Raw genomic sequence first — 20,590 nt, 5'->3', positions numbered from 1 at the left:
CACGGCGCGCCCCCTTGAGGAGCACCCTCTCCCCTTATAGAGGCGGATTCAGGAATTGGGCTGGCACCCTCCCAAGGTACCCGCGGCGTGCTCACGATCGGCTGTAAGTCCCTTCTTGCCCGACTCTCCTCAACCGTGTTCTGTGCATGAGACATGAGGTGACCCCATGTAGGGTGGTGCCCCCAGCCATGTCTCTTCAAATCTTGCCCATGTCCCCTCAAGGCTTCACACATGACGGCCAAGACCCCCAACCATCAATACCTTGAGACTAAGGTCTTTCATGTTTTTAATTACACATGGGCTCACACCTTTGAGTCGAAGGTCCCCTTGACCTTCAAACCAACGCAGGCATCGGTCCTTCGAGCCATCATGAGATGAGACTATCCATCGCACGTCTAGGCGCGGGTGGGACTCCGAGACGTTGTCGTCACGACCTTGCTAGATGAGCGTCCTCATCACAGGGGGGGTCGGCCCTTTCTGCCCCAGTAGTGGTGTCTTGTGCAAGTTTAGATTCAGCTTTGTTTATTCTTTTATGTTGTGCCATTTAAATAAGTGTTTAAGTGATTTTATACTACGAGACGCGTCCAACAGTGCCCACACCTGTACGGTGTGAGTTACAGCAATGGCTGATTTGGAACTTTCTTTGGTACAGTAGCCAATGTGGCCTAGAGAATGCTTGTTCATGCATCAGAGCAGGGCGGCCATGACCTCATAGACCCCACAGTTCAAAGCAGAGCTCTTTTAGGCAAGTTGATAAATTGTACCCTCCAGCCAAGGGCAGATCTCCGCTTCCATCCCGGGTGGCCCCTGTGCACTGGTTCTTTTCCACGGCCCCATTCAGGGAGTTCAACGCCTCCTTAGTTGACAGATCTGCCGCCAGCCTATTCCGAGCTTCGCATGCCCTCCACCCAGCATTGATGTACCACCCCCCCCCCCAGCCATCAAGAAGGACGAAGAGCACCAGCCCATCACCTAGAACCCTCTCTCCCGCCAACCTTCTGGCCACCTGATTGGGACTCGATCTCACTTGTCATGGGGCAGACACTGCTCCAGCCGTGCCCAGACTTTGGGAACCTATAGATGCTTCCATCGTCTTCCCAAGCAGACTCAGAACCTCCTGTGGGGATAAGTTTGCGGCTAGCCTCTTTTGAGACTGGGATAAGGAGCACCTTCAACAGCCTCTTATGTGGAACGCACACATACAACTTCCTTCATATTACCCTTTTGAAGCCCAACCCCACCTCGCTTGGGGCTGCATCAGTTCCGGTCTGCTCACTGCGGATTCCTTGCTCTGATTCTCCCCCCTTCCAACTCCACCTCGCCCCGCCTTCTGTATATTTGGAGAGGCTCACTGGTCTCAAATGAGAGACTTGCCTCAGCCTTAACATTGACTCTGCCATTCCCCTTGATTGGCACTCTCCCATGGATCTGCCTCCCGATTTTGTATGGGTAGCCAACTTCCCCTAGCAATTTTTGGCATCCAGGAGGATCACCCCTCTCCGCTCCCACGCCGCCCCCCCCCCCCCCCCCCCCCCCCCCCCCCCCCACCGGCCCCAAAAAAAAGAAAAAAAGAACAGCAGATCTAGCAGAGGATCCTCAGCTTTTCACATCCGATCCAGCACCACTGTTTATCACGTGTGGTGTGATTGCTTGGGCTACGGATGAGGGTGCAGCTCTACTTTACAAGGTGGATGGCTCCCTGCAGCTCACAGCCTTGGAAGTCCTGGTGGACCCTGGGCCAGAGATGGGAGATCATCAGCAGCATTACCGCTTGGCATATCTGGTGAGCTAGATGCAGAGAGGCCTCTGATGGCACCTGCAATCCCCCTGCAGAGACAATCCACTCCATTTGGTTAGACATACATCCACACCATGTAGGGGTATTGGGAGTGCCTAACTAGTAATTCCGATCGGATGCTTGTGATTCGATCGGATGTAGCACCACTGTGCCGCCTCCCTACGCACATGGAGTCTGGGCCCCTTCCTCACTCAAGGGGGCAATGGACCGATTTGGCACTATAGGCCCCAGTGTGACCTTTCACTCCCCCTTCCCCAGTGTAGCCTCCCTCCAAGAGCAGCCAACCCGAGAGGGAGACCCCCTCTTGGTGTAAATTTCTGGCAACATACTAGTTTTCATTGAATTTTATGTTTTTCACACACACATCAGGACATAAAATGGATACACTGGATGCGTAAGAAAAAGAGGCACAGATTCTTACTTACCTTTTCAAAAGTAGGTGGAAAGCAGGCATCAGGAATCTCCAAGATTCTTACGACACAAGAATCTTTGCCAGCCACCGAGTTCCACTTACTGCTTGCAATTGCACATGCTGGTATTGCCAATGCGATGTCGTCACATATATATTGTTCCACCTTTGGTTCCTTCACAACTAAGCAATAATTCTGAGTGTGAGTTTCTTCAAATCAATTCATAATTTCCTAGCTTATATTAGCAACTTGTTACAAGATTGAAACCTACTCTCTTCCAGGAAAAAAAAAAAAAAAAAAACTAATCCCGTGGGAGATCCCAGCGACCCTGCTCCATCTGGGTGATGCCTGCTCTGTGTCAGCCAGCGGGCGGGGGGAGGGGGGGGTGGGGGCAGCGGGAGGGGGGATCCGGTGTACCTGTAGTCCTCCCATCCCTAACAATAACCTATCTCTGTCTAGCTCTGGGAGGGCAGGGAGCATCTTGAATATCAACCATGGAGGGTTCCTCTCGTTCCTAGGACACTTCTTTTTCTTGGGACACTTTCTGGCAAAGCCCCCACAAATCTTATAAATGCGTACTCATCGGATCTGTTTGGAATCTCCATCCTCTGTTTGAATAACGAGCCATTAGGATGCTTGTGCATAATATGACCGTCTTTGATGTTAGGGTACAAGACAATGACCCTAACATGAGGCACCCCATGGCCTCGACTACTGACGATGGCATGCCTGAATAATGGAGGAACCTTAATGACCATGCCCAAAGGCTGCTCCAATGGTCAGACGTAGCTGATGGTAAACCTGAGGTAGCCCTAGAAAGGAAAACGTTTGACATCTTCCTCCATTGTAAAGTCCAAGGGAGAATGGAACCAGGAAGATCCTCTTTAAATTGAGAAGAAGCAAACTGGTTGCTAACACAACTGATGTGCTTTGAGCTGAATCGACGAAATCCCTTCCCAAAAGTTGGACGTCTAAAATGTGAGCAGAGAGGACAGGAAGAAGAGCCACAAGCATCCAACCTCTAGCTTGGCTTCTTAGGGGATGCAATCCATGGACGCAGGCAATGAGAAAGGTGGCAATATCATAATGGTTCTTCCGGCTGGTGGGGAGGGTGGAGGATTGGCTGATGTGGAGGCCATGTTGCCAGTCAAAAAATGGCAGGCCGACTCAAAACTTCAAATCAGGTCCTTCCATGCACTCAGGAAAGGGCAGGCACAGGTGGAGGAGGTATGAAGAGGCGTGAAAGGAGGTGTGACAAAGGAAGAGGCACAGACTTCATAGCAGGAATGGCTGGTCACGATAAGACAGGGCAGATAAGGCAGGTAGGACTGATGGGCAGCAGAGAAGGCTGGAAGGGCCAGACTGAGAGGCACAGGCTGAAAGGCTACAAGCGGAGGACAGAAGGGACAGGGGCAGAAAAGCAGGGCTAGAAGGAAGGAAGCAAGGTGGGAAGAGGAAGGCAGGCTGAGAAAGCGGGAAGTAGAAAATGGGAAGCAGTGAGGAGGGCAAGGGCTGGTGGGCAAGGAGACAGAGAGGATGCTGACCGGCAGGGAAAGGGACAAATGTGAAGGAGATGGACAGTGCAGCATGCAGATGGAGCTGCTTCCAGGATAGGATGATTCAATATCATCTGTTATATTAATTGTTGAATCAAGCTCCCTAATTTAAGTATTCTCACCTTTAAAGATGCCTGCACAAACTGACCATCGGCATCTACCGGCATTAAGTGCAGTCCACACCTTGACAGTTTCTAGAAACAGACGAGCAAAAAATAACTTGAGAAACTTTTTGAAGAAATCTTGCATTGCAATTAAGGTCCAATAACATGTGCAAGTGTTTGATTGATGTGCAGTTAAGGAACCACATATACATGACTCGAAAAATTAAAGCTGTAAAACCTACCATCAGAAATTTGATAAGGGGAAAGACGTGTACCTTGAGCAGGATCATTGGATCCAATTCTTGCCCTATAATATGTTTGCATTCACAAAACGGTGTCTCCACAAGCTTGCACCAACCACTTCCAACCTCAATCTTGATAATGTTCCCATGGCTGTGCAAAGTAAAAAGCGCTTTGCTTTCTGAGATAGGGGTCAGAATCCATGATTCATATGGATAGTATTTGACTCGGCTCTGACTTAAACAAAGTAGAAATAAACAAATATTTAGTTTATATCAGGCATTGAATTATTTTAATATGGAGTGTACAAAGGAGTAACAGTGGTTGGTTTGTAACATTTTGCATATTTATTTGTACTTATATTTGTACTTGTATTTACATATATTTATTTATATATTTACAAATATAGGTGTCAAGGCTCAAACTCACTCCCCCTTCTAGCAGCATAGTACAATGACCACTCACAAAAGAGCTCGCTGACATTCACCTGTATTATCGCATGTGGTCTTGCCCTGATGGTCTGAAACTTCAATGTTCGGCTCGACTTTTCATATTCGACATCAGTTATGCCATCCTTCTTCCAGCACTCTTCCTCCTGAAGGAAATCTTGCATGGAAAAAAAAATCTGATCATTGAAGCTTGGACAGTAATGACTCAAACAGCATCAGACTAACCTACTGTGAGAAATGCATGATCTTGTATTTCTCTCTCTCTCTCTCTCTCTCTCTCTCTCTCCAGGCTTATCAGGCAGGACTTGACTCAGCTGGACACTAGGAGGACATGGATACAGCCGACACACGAGCTTGGTACGAAGATGGCTTTCTATAGAGATCATCTTCTCCAGCTCACGGAGGATGGGTTTGTGATTAGACCCAGCTACATGGATACTCATCTTTCTCATGGGGTACGGTGTGCTATTGGTCAGATGCGCACATCCTCACACCAGCTAGAGATTGAGACTGGCAGATTCAGAGGAGTACCAGCTGAGGCCAGGATTTGTCAGCTGTGCCAGATGGAGCCAGAGACAGAGTTACATTACATATGTCACTGTCCAGTATATTATGGGATACGAGGCCGTTTCCACTGCCTGTTCAGAGAGGGCTTTGGACCACTTTCTAGAGTCATGAGATACCAGGATCAGAGATGCCTTGGATTGTACTTGCTGGAGCTGCGTAGACATAGAGAGGGTCTCCTGAGAGGGAGGGGATCAGAGAGGGAGAGACACCTACAGAGGCAGATTACAGACTTCTTTCGACCAGAGATTGAGCAGTCAGGTCAGCAGGCATTGCAGCTAGCCCCAGAGTACAGCCGCACCAGAGGTACACTGATTGATCGGGCTATAGAGCTGGGGCGGTCCAGGCGCCCCAAGATGAGAGGCCCATCTCGACACCGGCGGAGACTACAACAGAGGATCAGGACCATACTAGTACGGCATGGGAGACGTCCAGTCAGAGTACTCACCATGGAGGATATTGAGGAGATCCGCCAGCGTCCGATGCGGCACATATTATGAGATGGAGGCACCTCCATAGTGTACCCCTCCGTCCCACATGATATTGTATCCCCTCACTATATTCCACTCACCTCCATAGCGTAACCCCCCCCCCCCCCCTCTCACTATATTCACACCCTATAAGGGTTTCTGTTTACCTTCCATTTCCAGTTTCATTTTCTAGGTGCCTGTAGTATCATCTTTATTTTTCATTTTCTGGGTTTTTTTATCCAGACATTGTATCAGATCCACCATGATGTAACTTTTGGTCTCATAGGTCATTATGGCCTTTTGAAGACGTTAATATAACATTTCATTTCATTTCATTTCATTTCTCTCTCTCTCTCTCTCATGGTACCATGGTAGCTACAGGACGATCATGATTGGTCATTACTTGGACAAATTATATGGCTCTATATTGGAGTCGGAGCTGAGTCGATGGGCAGAGAGACATGGTCATCGAGCACATGGACAGGCTGGCTTCAAGAGAGGATTTTTTTCTACCTTGGATCACATACCGACACTTCGGGCACTTATTGAAGAGGGCAGGGCACAGAAGAGAAGGATATGCTGCTGCTTTGTGGACTTCCGCAAAGCCTTCGATACCGTACCACGTGCCAGGCTTATGCACCGATTGCATGACATTGAGGTACCCGAAGATATGCAGTGGGGGATATATGCTTTGTATGAGTCTGTGACAGGCAGAGTCCGAGCTCCAGACGGACTATTTGATAGGGTGACCAGCACGATAGGGGTGAAGCAGGGATGCCCGCTATCGCCCACCCTCTTTGGACTGTACATTGATGCGGTCTCTGATTATGTAGACAGATTGGGAGGCCATGGGGCATGCCTGGCGGGGGTGTTGATACCCATCTTGTTATATGCTGATGATATTGTTCTAATCTCAGACTCTCCGGAAGGATTACAGAGACACCTGGATGCATTACAGGCTTTCTGTGCGGATAGAGATCTGACAGCAGTGAACCTTGGGAAAACCAAGGTTATGGTGTTTAACACCACACAGGCATGGGTGACGAGATCAGAGCCTCAGTTCACTTTCCGAGGGGAGCCGGTAGAGTACGTCAGGTCATATGTCTACTTGGGAGTTACTTTCACAGGACCGCGTTTCTCCCTAAAGGAGGCAGCAGCAGCTAGATTAGCTCGAGGGCATGCAGCCTTGGGGGCACTTGAGAGGCAGTGTGCACACATACAGTTTCAGGAGCCACGCACCAAATTGTGGCTATTTGATACGCTTGTCACACCGGCCCTCCTGTACGGAGCTCCAATTTGGGGGCCCAGTATACATCACAGATCTCAAAGATGGACAGATGAGGGATGGAGACAAATGGAGAGACCACTGATTATGATGATTGCCCGCATGATTCGGAGCAAATCATCAGTACCACACGAGATTGTTCGGGCTGAGCTGGGTGCCCCACCACTAGTAACCAAGGCCCTATTCCAGGCAATTACCTTTTTACAGCGGCTATGGAAGCTCCCTCAGCAGCAGAGGTACTCCCGATTGGTATTGACCTCATCCATACAGTTGGTAGAGGATGGAGATACTCATTGTTGGTACGCTCGGATGAGATCATGGTTTGACCTACATGGTTTGCGGATAGAGGCACTACCACCCTTTCAGTACAATCTGGATTGTCCATTTTTGGATCTCACCCGCTCGGAGCAAAACCGCGTGATCAGGATGGATATCATCAGAGTGGACACAGAGAGAACATGGACTAGCCCCCTTGAGCCCTTGGGCACGAAAATGGCTCATTACAAGAGCCATTTTCTACACCTCTCACTGGATGATTTTATCACCCGCCTGGCGTACATGGATGTACACCTATCACATGGGATATGTTGTGCCATTGGACAGATCCGGACCTCATCACACCAACTGCGGATTGAGACAGGGCGATATGTGCATCAGATCGTGGATGACCGCATTTGTCAGCTATGCTACTAGGAGGTAGAGACAGAGGAACACTACATTTGCCGATGTACAGTCTATTATGAGATCCGAGGGAGATATCACTGCCTCTTCCGAGAGGGTTTTGGGCCGTTACGCAAGGTCATGGAGTTTGAGGATCAGATTGTTTCTACTTGAGCTCAGGAGACACAGAGAGACCCTCTTGGCAGACAAGAGGCCGAGCCATGATGTACCTAGACAGAGGACCCTGACAGATTTCTTTGGCACCAGCACCAGCAACCCAGCCCATACACCTCCTGATACCTCCTCCCTTGGGCCATCAGGGCACCGACCACGCTCCCAGGGAGTCACCATTGATAGAGCAGTTATCTTATGTCGTGGCACCACAGGCCCTCATGATGGCACGCATGATACGCAGCAAACCGTCAGTACCTCATGACATTATCCGAGCAGAGTTTGCTGCGCCTCCTATGATGGTAGAGGCCATATTTCAGACTATATGCCTGCTAGACAGATTCAGAGAGATGCCACAGGACAGATTATCATACAGAGCTTTTGAGGCATCTAGACAGTTGGCTGAGGCAGGAGACAGAGGATCATGGTATGCACAGGTCACACATTGGTTCTCACAGCATGGCCTATGACATGGATCATCTACCACCATTCCAGTATGACAGGGATGCACCACATATCCGTCTCCCTCATAGTGAGAGGAACAGAGTATTGAGACAGGATCTATGGCAGCTCTATACACGAGAGACATGGATATCGCCTACACAGCCTCTTCCACCGAAGATGCTATACTACAGAGATCACTTCATGAGTATCACTGATGATGGATTTATAGAGAGGCCTAGATACATGGAGGGCTTTTTACCACACGGCTCCCGAGTGGCTATTGGTCAGCTCAGAGTTTCATCACACAGATTGGAGATTGAGACTGGTAGAGCAGCACGGATCCCTTGAGAGGAGAGGGTATGCAGATTGTGCAGAGAGGAGGTGGAGAGTGAGGAGCATTATGTATGCAGATGCAGAGCATATACAACCATCAGAGAGAGATATCCCATTTTATTCAGAGAGCCACATTCCCTACGCCAGATCTTTGAGGCAGCAGACCAGCGCATACTGGGGAGATACATTCTAGACATACAGCGCCACAGAGAGACATTATTACAGGCTCAGACAGCTCCAGAGGGGGGGCGACAGACACAGATTACCACATTTTTTCAGAGATCCATCCCCCTCCCAGCCCCTACACGGCAGGGAATTACTCTCCAGAGAGCAGAGACACTTAGAGCCCGCAGGAGACAGAGGACACCTGGCTTTCGGACACCACGCCTATACCAGAGAGAGATGACAGAGATCAGAGCTCAGTTTCATAGAGAGGGTGCGGAGCGACTGGCTCGCTTCAGAGCACACCCAGGCATGTTCTTCAGGGAGCTGTGGACACCCCCTTCACTGATGTATACCATTTTATACCCCCAGTATGGTACAGGATGGAGCTAGCTAGGTTGCATATCATGATTGTATACTCCATGCATACAGCTTTGCATTCTCCTAGTAGTAGAGCTCCATCCCCTGCACACCCAGATTCAGCTTTTTTGTTCAGTACTTTTTCATTTTGTTGGGATGACAGAGGATACCCCATACAGGTACTCCGATTTGTCTCATAGGCCAAGTTCGGTCTTTTGGAAGACGTTAATAAAATCTTTCTTTCTTTCTTTCTTTCTCTCTCTCTCTCTCTCTCTCTGAGCATTAGACTAACCTACTATGAGAAATGCATGATGGATATCGTCAGAGTGGACACAGAGAGGACATGGACTAGTCCCCTTGAGCCCTTAGGCACGAAAATGGCTCATTACAAGAGCCATTTTTTGCACACCTCACTAGATGGTTTTATCACCCGCTCGGCGTACATGGATTTACACCTATCACATGGGATACATTGTGTCATTGGATAGATCAAGACCTCATCACACCAGCCTGCGGATTGAGACAGGGCAATATGTGCATCAAATCTCGGATGACCACATTTGTCAGCTATGCTATCAGGAGGCAAAGACAGAGGAGCACTACATTTGCCGATGTATAGTCTATTATGAGATCCAAGGGAGATATCACTGCCTCTTCCGAGAGGGTTTTGGCCGTTACGCACGGTCATGGAGTTTGAGGATAACAGATGCCTGGGATTGTTTCTACTTGAGCTCAGGAGACACAGAGAGACCCTCTTGGCAGATAGGAGACCGAGCCATGATGTACCTAGACAGAGAATCCTGAGAGATTTCTTTAGCACCAGCACCAGCACCAGTAGCCTAGCCCACACACCTCCTGATACCTCCTCCATCGGGCCATCAGGACACCAGTCACACTCCCAAGGAGTCACCATTGATAGAGCAGTTGTCTTATGTCGTGCTCGTTGGCCACGCCCACCAGGATCCCGACCATGGCATCCTCACCATCACCAGATCGAAGCCATTATTGCTTGGCATCGGAGGCGCCTACCTTGCTTCTACGACCTCTCCATTCTAGACAGCCCCATGGCAGAGATATTTGATCTGAGGAGAGGGCAGCACTTCAACTGATTAGCATACATGGATCTACTTGATATACATTTTCCAGTATTTTCTACTCAGTATCATCTAGGAGTCTTACTTACAGTTCTTATAACTGTAAGATAGTCAGTTTATTGTACTTTTCAGTTTCATTTGGTTGTTCTCTTTGATGAGACACCAACTTCATATGTACTCTCAGTTTTGGTCTCATAGGCCATCATGGTCTCTCTCTCTCTCTCTCACACGCACACTTTTTTTTAGATAGTGAAACCACTGTCTCATCCTGTCGACGACAAATCCGACACTGGTCAGGTCTGCCTGCAATCTCCATCCTCTGGCGGAAATGAGATCCGTTAGGTCTCTGAAGCATAACATGATCATCAGTAATCGATGGATCAGGAACAAGCACAAGGGCCCGGGGGAAACCATCAAGAGTGGCGGTAACGGCCGCGGAAGCTGAGGCGGGAGAGCTCGGGAGGATTGGTACCTCTAGAACCTGGCCAAAGGATGCCCCTATGGAAGCTAAAAGCTGAGGCGGGAGAGCTTGGGAGGATTGGTACCTCTAGAACCTGGCCAAAGGATGCCCCTATGGAAGCTAAAAGCTTCTAATAGGACCGAGGAAGAGCAGGGAACCATAGTGAGACTAGGGTAAGGCGCTGATCCTCCACCACTGGATCAAAGCCCACCTGGTACTAAAAGAAGAAAATCTTCCTAGGACCAAGAGGAAAGGGGTTGCTAGCCAAAGCCTGAGAAGTAGCTTCTGAAGAATGAAAGTCCACCTGGAAGAAGCCTCGACCAAGTAAACGAGTATCATGAAAGTAAACAATCAGCTCCGAAGGGAGAGCTGCTAGAAGCCATTCACGGGCCTGTGAACGAGAGGGGTGGGAACCATAAACTCTCGCAACAAGTGTATTTTGGACCTCAAGGTCAATGTCGTGCTAAATAGAGGTGAGCTCGTCTTGTGAAAAATTGATGATTCTCCCGGCCAGTGGGGGTGATGAGAGATTGGCTGCGGCAGAAAAAGCCATAAGACCAATCAAGAAAAGCGGGCGGCCGACTTGAATCCAGATAAAATAGCTGCTAGGAAAATGGAAGCAGAGGAAGGGAGGCAAAGGCGGGGAGCAGCTGGGGAAGCAAGGGCAGAGGGGCAGGCGGGGCCAGCAGAGGGGCAGGCGGGGACTGAAGAAGGCAGGGGCGGGCAGCAAAGGGGGAGGCGGGACTGCAAAAGGGGGGCTGGCGGGGGCAGCAAAAGGGGGCAGGCGAAGGCAGGCTGGGGGCAGCAGAGGGGCTGACGGGGGCAGCTGAAGTGCAGGCGGGGCAGCAAAAGGGGCAGGCGGGGGGGCAGCAGAGGGGCAGGCGGGGGCAGTTGAAGGGCAGGCGGGGCTGAAAGGCTAGCGAAGGGCAGCAGTTGGGCAGGCGAAGGCAGCAGAGGCAGGCGGGAGCAGCAAAGAAACAGGCGGAGGCAACAGAGGGCAGGCGGGGGCAGCAGCGCAGGTTCACGTCACTTCAGCACGTCGTCACTTCAGCAGCGCACAGCAGCGCAGGGGGTCCTCCGCTTTTGACATTAGCGAGGGTAGGCAGTCTCCTCCACTCAGCTCTAGCTGCCCCAATTTGGGACAGCCATGAATGTATAATTTGTTTTTCTTAAGTCACATTGCTAGAGATTGTCCCAGATCGAGGGGCCATGCTAGGAGGCGGCGTGGTCCTGCCCATCAGAGGCCTTCTGCAGATGCCGAGACTCCAGCTGCTCCTTTGCCACAGCAGACCACACAGCGTTGGGTTGTGGTTAGGGATGGCAGGCACCCTCGGACCCTCGGACCCCCGTACCTGCCCCTTCACCGACACCCCCTGTGGAGCACCCTAACCCCTATGCAGCTCTTGCCTCACAGGATGTTGATCCTTTTTTGGAGGATGAGGCCTTGCAGGCACATGATCTCGATCCCTCACAGGAGGATGCTGCATTACAGTTATACAGGATGATTGCACCCTTGAGGATGATGTTGCACATTCGCATTGTCATGGTACCTCTCCAGTTCTGAGGACTAGCCCTGGCTTTTCCCCGGAGTGGGAGAGAGAGGTAAGGTTTACATCGTCAGATTTTCCCTCCCTTACCTATGCGAGACGTACTTCCGCCTCTAAAGGGGGTCCTTCGTCGACCACGAGATCTGGTTGTTCCTACTCTGAGTCTTTATGAGGATTGTCTCTTGGAACATTCAGAGTCTTGAGGGTTTTTTTCCGCGTCGACGGAAACAAATTGTAAAAACCCAACTTCATTGTGCAGTCACAGGTGGACCTATGGATATATTGCTCTTGCAAGAGCATAAACTGGATGCTAGTCAGTGTGGGAGATCAGACAAGCTTCTCTGGGGACACACCTTTTGGTCACCGGCTGTTGGTACCAAGGGTGGTGTTTGTATCTATGTTTCAGCTTTGATCTTTCCTTGCATCATTGGACATGGTGTCATTTTGCCTGCGAGAGCGCAGTGGATCCTTCTTATGCAGGTTACTACACGCATTGGTATTCTCAACCTCTAAGCTCCTAACCATAGAGGTGAGAGGATTGCCTTTTGGAAATCTCTCACTACATTGATGCCTCTTGCCGACCATTGGATTATTGGTGGGGATTTTAACATGGTTGAGATGCCAATGGATAAAAGAGGTGGACATGAGGGCTTGGTGCATCCTCTTGAAAGAGCGTATTGGGAGAGGTTTATACTCTCCATTCATGGTAGAGATTGTTGGCATGAGGATGACATTTTGAGGAGTCCATCCACTCTTCTTTATTCATGGTCTAATAGGAGAAGAGATGTAGGATGTATCTATGCACGGTTAGACAGATTTTATGTGGATGATTGGGTGCTTGACAGAGGTGGACATACTTTGATTGCTACAGGCACCTCCAAATTGGATCGTTGCCCATTGGTTTTATGTATTAGAGATCCGAATTGCCATGGATCAGCACCCCATGTACGCATCCCTGATCATTTGTTTTCAGATGCAAAACTATCGGGTCATATGCTTGATATTTGGAGATCTCATGACTTCTTACAGGCCTCTCAAAGCCTGGCCTTTGCTCTCTGTGATATTAGTGACTTTTATCACACATGTGCCCTGTCTAAGAGGCAAGAGGCATTGGACTTAGAAAGCTATTAGACGTAGATTGGCTGCCGTGCAGAAAGAGCACGAGAAACATCCTCATGCTCAATGGGTTGCAGATTCTTTATGTATTGTTAGAGTAGAACTTCATCACTCTCTTGAGCAGCCGCGCGGAGTACCGTTTCCATGCCCAGGAATCCTTTTGGACACAGATGGGTGGCAGGTGTAACAAACATTTCTTTGCTTCTCACGGCCCATCTCATGCCAGAGATAGTGTCACGCATGTGCAGGATTCACATGGCACTCTTCACTCAGATCCTTTTATGGTTAGACAGATTGCCACCGATTTCTATTGCCAGCTTCTTAGTGGTGAGCCGCATTCTGATCTGAGACATAGGGCACAGAGGAAGGTTTGGAATGCATTGCCACATTTGATCACCGAGGAGATGTGTGCCGCTCTAGAGGCTCCTTTTTCTATGCAGGAGTTCAATCATGCTCTACATGCCTTACCTCATGGTAAGTGTCCAGGGGAGGATGGCCTCTCCCCTGTTTTTTTCACTACTTTTTGGGATGAGATTGGAGCTGAGATAACACCGGCTTTGCAGGAGATGTGGGACACAAATTCTATGCCTTCTTCTCTCACTGAGGGGCTTATTTATCTTATTCCCAAGAGCGGGGATAAGACATTGATTGGCCAGTGGAGACCTATCACCTTACTTGGGACTGCGTATAAGATTCTTGCTAAGGCAGTGAGCATTAGGTTGCAGCCAATTTTGCAGGATGTTATTCATGATACCCAGAATGGATTCTTATACGGCAAGAGCATCTTTGATAACATTTTCTCGTTTTGGGAGGCCGTCGAATGGGCAAAAGCGAGCAATCAGCCCTTAGCCATTCTGCTCTTGGATTTTGAGAAGGCCTATGATAGAGTGGATTGGGACTTCCTTGAGGGTACTCTTAGTCATATGGGCTTCTCTCAGAGATGGATCAAGGGAGTTTCATACATGTATCGTGATGCCCACAGTAGAGTTCTTGCTTGCGGTGATAGAGGAGAGCGGTTTCAGATTTCTCACTCAGTACGACAAGGCTGCCCATTAGCCCCTTTATTATATATCATAGTTGCAGAGGCCATGAGCATCTTTCTCTGCTCCACTGCTGGTATTTCAGGATTGAGGTTGCCTCTTCGTACTCACGAGGAGTTGGTTGACTCTGAGTTAGCTGATGACACAGCCCTGTTTTTGGAGGCTTCACATATATGCTTATGTTCCTTCCGGGTAGCACTAGAGGAGTTCTGTTTGGCAGCAGGGGCACTCATTAATTGGGACAAATCTGTTGGTTTTTGGGTTAGTGATTCACCGAGAGTTGATTGGGGTGCAGAGCTTGGTTTTACTTGGATCAGCAGAGGATGCACTGCTAGATATTTGGGATGCCAAGTTGGGGTTGATATTTCTCCTGCACAGCAGTTTGCTCCGGTACTTATGAGTATCCAGAAGAAGCTTTTCTCCATTGGAGCTCCAAGAGATTAGATTTAGCCTCCAGAGCTTTGGTGGCTAATCAAGTTTTGCTTGCCTCAGCTTGGTTTATTGCCTCTTGTTGGTGCTTCTCTCGTGCGTGCATTGGCCAATTGCGGAGATTGATCCGCAGTTTTCTCTGGTCGGGCTTGGATGGCACCTCAGACACTCGTGCCAAGGTAGCTTGGCTCACAGTTATCCAGCCCAAAAGAGAGGGGGGCTTGAATATTATCGATCCGGATGTTCAGTGCAGGGCGTTGCTTTGCAAACTTGTGGTCAGAGGTTTCCTACCAGGCACTGAGCCTTGGAAGGTTTTTTTCTTCTCAGATTTCCAGATGTACACCAAGGGTCGGGAGAGACTAGATGCCCAACACACATTTTTTGTTCACAGAGGCTGATATTAGGGCACCATCTTCCCCTCTTATTGCAGCCATTGTCAGAGCATGAGATATTTTTTGCGACAAAGGCTTCCTAGGTCTTTGGACGAGGCTAACCGACAACCTATTATGTGGAACGAGTTCATTAGGGATGAGGCTGGTCGGCCACTTGGTGCATCTCGTTATATGCAATGGTTAGGATGGGAGAGATGCACATACACAGTTCTTGCTTGGAAGACCTTTAAGAGTCTTCCGGAGGTTAGATCCACTCAGCATCTTAGGGGCTCTCGCATTCGTATTGATCAGATTGATGCAGCTATTCCACACGAGTGGCTTTCTAGGACCTTTCACGGAGACTATCATCCGAGTTGGCTGGGAGTTTTTTCGAGGATAGGCATACCTCTGCAGGTCATTGCTCTGCCCGGCCAAGAGGATACAGATTTCCTCATTTATTCTATCATGCTTGGTGGGAGATTGAGGAGATGTAGTATGAAGGAGATTATACCAAATACTAGGCTTAGTCTAGTGAGGGTTGTTGGTCGCTCGGGGAAGCACTGGTTCATTGACCCTTCTCCTCAGATAGTGACTCATGGCTCTTGGTGTTTGTGGCTATATGGTGGCAATCCTATCAGATATCTTCAGTGGGATCCAGGAGAGTGGGAGTGGATTGATGCCTTCGATCCTTTGAAAAGCCTTCCTTTTTTCAGTTTCACTGTTCGGGATGCCAGGCTTCTCCTCACTCGACAGATGCATAGGATCCCTACTCTCAGACCTCATTGGGAGAGCTATGATATTTCTCCAGTGATACAGTGCAGATATTGGCATAGACTTTGGCACTCATGCAGAAGGAGCCAGATCTCTCATTTCTTTTGGTTATTCTTACATGGTGGTCTCCCCACCAATCAATGGAGATCAGTTTTCGGTGTAGCACCTTCCTGTCCTAGATGTGCGGCAGATTCTGAGTCCGTACAACATTGTCTATGGGGATGCGACATTGTAGAGCAGATTTGGGGTCTTGTAGCCCAACTTATGGGCAAATTGAGTGGCCGAGCCATGCATGTGACTTGGGGGGCAGTTGCTTGGCTCTCCCAATCCGGTCCGCAACTTTTTTATGAGGACAATGGTACAGATTCTGTTTTTTTCATTCGTACAGGTATTGCCCAGCATGGTTTATTGCAGGATGTTCCTCACTCTGATTATACACCCCCTAGACAGAGGATTAACACCAGTTGGGAGATTATTGCCAGTATTACAGCATGGCAGATCTGGAGAGCTAGATGCACGGAGGCTATTGAGGGTGTCCAGATTTTTGGGTCTCAGTGCATTAGTACTATATAGGGTGATATCATCCACACTCTTATGGCTACTTGGGCTCGCATTCAGGGACCCTCTCGTTCTGCGCAGGCGAAGCGTGTGATATTTATGTTGGAATGGGACCATGGCATCTTCTTTTTCTCTAGTACCACACGTCTTACATGGCATCATGATGCTCCTCACAGGTCGTGCTACCAGAGAGGCGGGTAGAGGCGTGCAACGTAAGGGTGGTGGGAAACGGGGGGCAGCTGCCTGCGCACAACTCACAGCAGAGAGGTGGGCAGAGGCATGCAGCGCAAGGGTGGGTGAGAAACGGGGGCGGCTGCCTGCGCACAACTCACAGCAGAGAGGCGTGCAGAGGCGTGCGAACAAGTCACAGCAGAGGCGGCTACAGAGGTGCGCATAGAGCAGAGGCGCACAGGTCAGAGCAGAGAGGCGGGCAGAGGTGCGCAGGTTGGTTCACACAGAGTTGAGCAGAGAGGCGGGCTATAGAGGTACGCATAGAGCAGAGGCGCAGCAGGTCATCTCCGCAGAGAAGCGGGCAGAGGCGCAGCAAAGAGGTGCGCATAGAGCAAAGGCGCAACAGGTCATCTCAGCCATGAGAGCAGGTCGCGCTACCCCAGAGAGAGAGGTCGCGCTACCAGAGAGGTCACGCTACCAGAGAGAGACAGAGAGAAAATGAAATGTTATATTAACGTCTTCAAAAGGCCAAAGGAACCTATGAGACCAAAGTTAAGACCATGTGACATCCTGCATGCTCAATTGCTTCCCACAAACTGATAATTTCATCAATTTCATCTGCATGCTCAATTGCTTCCCACACGCTGATAATTGCATCAAGAATAAATCTACCTTTTATAAATCCTTTTTGCTCAGGCAGGATAATGTCTTTCATAATAGGACTGATCCTTCTAGCTAGAGAGAGAGATAAGATTTTATATGCAGAAGTCATACAAGTTATTGGTCTCCAGTTACCTAGGTCCTCCTTCTCCCCCTTTTTATGTATCCGTTTAACCATACCAGAGTTAACAGAAGTAGGAAGGGCTCCTAGCTTTAAGGCCTCCTGCCAGACTTTAAGAAGATGAGGGATAAGAAATTCTTGATAAACCTGAAAGAACTCATTGGGCAATCCATCAAGACCAGGTGATTTACCAACTTTCAAAGAGGAGATAGTGTCTCTCAACTCCCCCTCTGTAAGGGGCTGATCCAATATTTTAGCAAGAGAGAGAGGAAGCAATTTCTTCCTTTTCAATGCAATAAGAGCCCTTACCTAAGTCTGATCAGCCCCTCTTTGAGGGGGAGAAGAAAAAATGACAGAATAGAAGTCCTCAACCACTTTTAGATTATCTTTATGAGAGCTCACAAGTCTGTCTGGAAAAGAAAAGAAAGAACTGAAGGTAAGTATCTAGCCCTACAATACATCAGTAGGGAGCATCCGGAAGCAGCAACTAGGGAGAGTGGGAAGCTAATGCTACTAGTCAAAATGGGGTACATGAGTACATGGATACATGAATACATGAATATGGGGGAGTACAAAAGTGACAGTGAGTACAATAGTATATGGCTGGAGTGGTAATCATTCTAGGAGCTCTAGCATGGGTCTCTGCCGGATGGCCTGGATATCTGCCATAGTGAGATGCCTGGTCGGACGAGCCGGATGCCTCGCAATGATGCTCTGAATCCTCCGGTGTAGGCACCGTCTCCGATGTGAGGATCCGTGAACCCTCGGGCGTTTGGATATGCCCAACTGGATAGCTCTCTCAACTAGAGTTCCACAGGGTGCCCACTGCTGGGCTGTCGGCTGTGTGTCCTCCCGGGTAGTCCCTCTAAAGAAGTCAGTAATCTATCTCTGTGTAGACTCCCTGCCAGTCGGGCGTCTACTCTTGATAATGGACTCTCTAAGCCTGCGGATCTCTAGGAGATAAAAACCCAAGCATCGCTGATCACAATAGTCCATGACTCTAGCCAGTGGTCCAAATCCCTCTCTGAAAAGGCAATGGTAGCGTCCTTGAATCTCATAATATGCTGTGCAACGACAGATGTAGTGCTCCTCCGTCTTTGGCTCTATCCAACAAATCTGACAAATCCTGTATGAGCCTTGAGGGAGGGAGAGAGAGGGTGTGTATGAGAGGGAGAGAGAGAGTGTGTGTGAAAGAAAGAAAGCTATATTAAACATCTGCAGAAGGCCAAAATGACCTATGAGACCAAAATAGTACATCCTCATCATCTGGATACATCACTAAGATTCCAGGGTACAAAGTAAAATGAAATGAACTGAAATGAACTTGTAGAGTATAGAGATAGCTCCAAAAGTGGGTATAGAAAACATCATCATCCTAGTGTGTTGAAGTTTGAAATTTGAACTTTGGGTCTTGAGAAAGGCTTAAGGGAGGGAGGGAGAGAATGTATGTGAGGGAGAGAGAGTGTGTGAGAGGGGCTGCCTTGGGCCCTTAAAGCCCCCGTCTAAAGACTCAAACCAGTAAAAATATATATATATATATATATTTTTGGTGGACGCCTCGATCAGCAATCGTACGCCTCGTACGTATCGAATACCTCGAACTGTTAGAGGCGCACCTCGTAACAACTATGGCTATCACATAAGCAACACATGCAACCACTTAGATAAAGATGAGATGTGACCAATGAGCGATGGAATGTACTCAAGGGTCACCACTAAGCCTCACATAAACACATGCTAATGAAAATGCCAAAGAAGAGAGTATTTCCACAAAGGACCACTTAGTATATTAGCCACTAAGCAAGTACACAAAGCATGGGCTTTACTCTTTCCACATAGCTCTATGAGAATGAGTAGAGTGCACTGTTTATATAGGCTCAAGAGAAGGGGGCGCCTAGAGTCCATGAATCTCTCCACCTCCCTTAGATTTCTCACCAAACTTACCTAAAAGGTGATGCTTCAATTAAGGAAAAGTATCTACTAGACCTACACTCAGTTACTCCAGGAAATGAACCTTAGAACAAGACACTCTAAGGTACCACTAAGGATCTCACACTAAGAATGGATGCTAGATCACATATTTTCTAACACACTCGCTTGATCAAGCATCCATACCACGCAGGGTGTGCTTGGATCAGATCTACCACTAATGTGTCAGAGAAGTTTACCACCTCCTTCTCTAGTTGCTTTGTCTTGCCCTTCGCTTTCTCCTCTTCGTGCTTCTTCCTTTTAAAGAAATCTTTGATGATGTGGCCCTTCTTTTTGCAATAGTAGCAAGTCCGAGGAGCCTTGGTCTTCTTGTCCTTGACTGTAGCAAAAGAAGCATACTCCATTGGAACTTGTGTTGAACAAGCTAAAGCTTTGAAACCCTCCATGCGGGTTTCCTCTAGAATGAGGACAGAAGTCACTGAGGTAAGAGTATGATTGGTTTGATTGGCTATCACTGAGAGACACACTGCTCATAACAAGGAGGTATGCTAGAAAGCAACACATAGATGGCCTCCTCTTCATTAATGGTAACACGTGCACCACTTAGTTAATCAATCATACATCTAATGTCATTGACATGAGAAGCAACACTAGTTTTGTCATCTTTTTCCATCTTATAAAGTTTCTTCCCTAAGAAGAATCTAGCAGCGACATTGGTTTGTCCAAAGATGGACTTGAGCCTAAGCCATGCTTCATCGGAAGTCTTTGTTGAGCTCACTTGATGGATTTGGCTATCACCTAGCCCACAAATGATGAGGGATAATGCTTTGGAGTCTAAATTGGTCCACTTGGTAATGACATCTAGATCTCTATTTGGCCTTTTTTCAGTGCCATTGACCACTCCCCATATGTCTTTTTCTATAAGACACATTTGCACACACACAGTGTTCCCAAATTACACAAATAGGGAAGTCCTTTATAGTGTTAGGACTTTACAATGGATCTTTGCACTAAGAAATCAAATCATTCAAGTACACCTTCACCATAGAGATGTTAATGAATGCACATACACTTTGACTATTCTAGGGCTTTGCAATGATGGCAATATGAAGGTTTTGGTTTGCTCTTGGTGATTCTCTTTGACTCCTTTGAAAGTGCTACTTGTGCTTTAGTTTTCGTGTGTACATACCTTGGCATTTGACTAACACCTCACACACTTGAACCCTTCAACCCTTTCACTGAGAAATGCAGAAATGAGATGTGCTCTTTATAGCTCTAGAGCACATACATGATGCTTGTCGCAAAGAATGCATTCAC

The 20,590-nt window shown here is 48.3% G+C and overlaps 1 protein-coding gene across 1 annotated transcript in view; it reads right to left on the bottom strand.

Annotated features, from left to right (window-relative positions):
* Nucleotides 1-20,590, bottom strand: part of LOC147631402 (uncharacterized) — a 166,436-nt gene that overhangs the window by 2,347 nt on the left and 143,499 nt on the right. Inside the window, exons 10-15 of the mRNA XM_086809182.1 lie at nucleotides 4,596-4,703; nucleotides 4,144-4,341; nucleotides 3,887-3,958; nucleotides 2,224-2,382; nucleotides 2,036-2,115; nucleotides 1,769-1,827 (exon numbers count right to left, since the gene is read on the bottom strand). Of these exons, the coding sequence (XP_086665308.1) occupies nucleotides 1,769-1,827; nucleotides 2,036-2,115; nucleotides 2,224-2,382; nucleotides 3,887-3,958; nucleotides 4,144-4,341; nucleotides 4,596-4,703 (676 nt within the window). The remainder of the gene's footprint in view (nucleotides 1-1,768; nucleotides 1,828-2,035; nucleotides 2,116-2,223; nucleotides 2,383-3,886; nucleotides 3,959-4,143; nucleotides 4,342-4,595; nucleotides 4,704-20,590) is intronic.

The sequence above is a fragment of the Cibotium barometz genome, chromosome 15 (assembly GCF_041138505.1).
Source record: "Cibotium barometz isolate CiBa-2024 chromosome 15, ASM4113850v1, whole genome shotgun sequence".
Lineage (NCBI taxonomy): Eukaryota > Viridiplantae > Streptophyta > Polypodiopsida > Cyatheales > Cibotiaceae > Cibotium > Cibotium barometz.
This window is presented reverse-complemented; position numbering and strand designations above follow the sequence as displayed.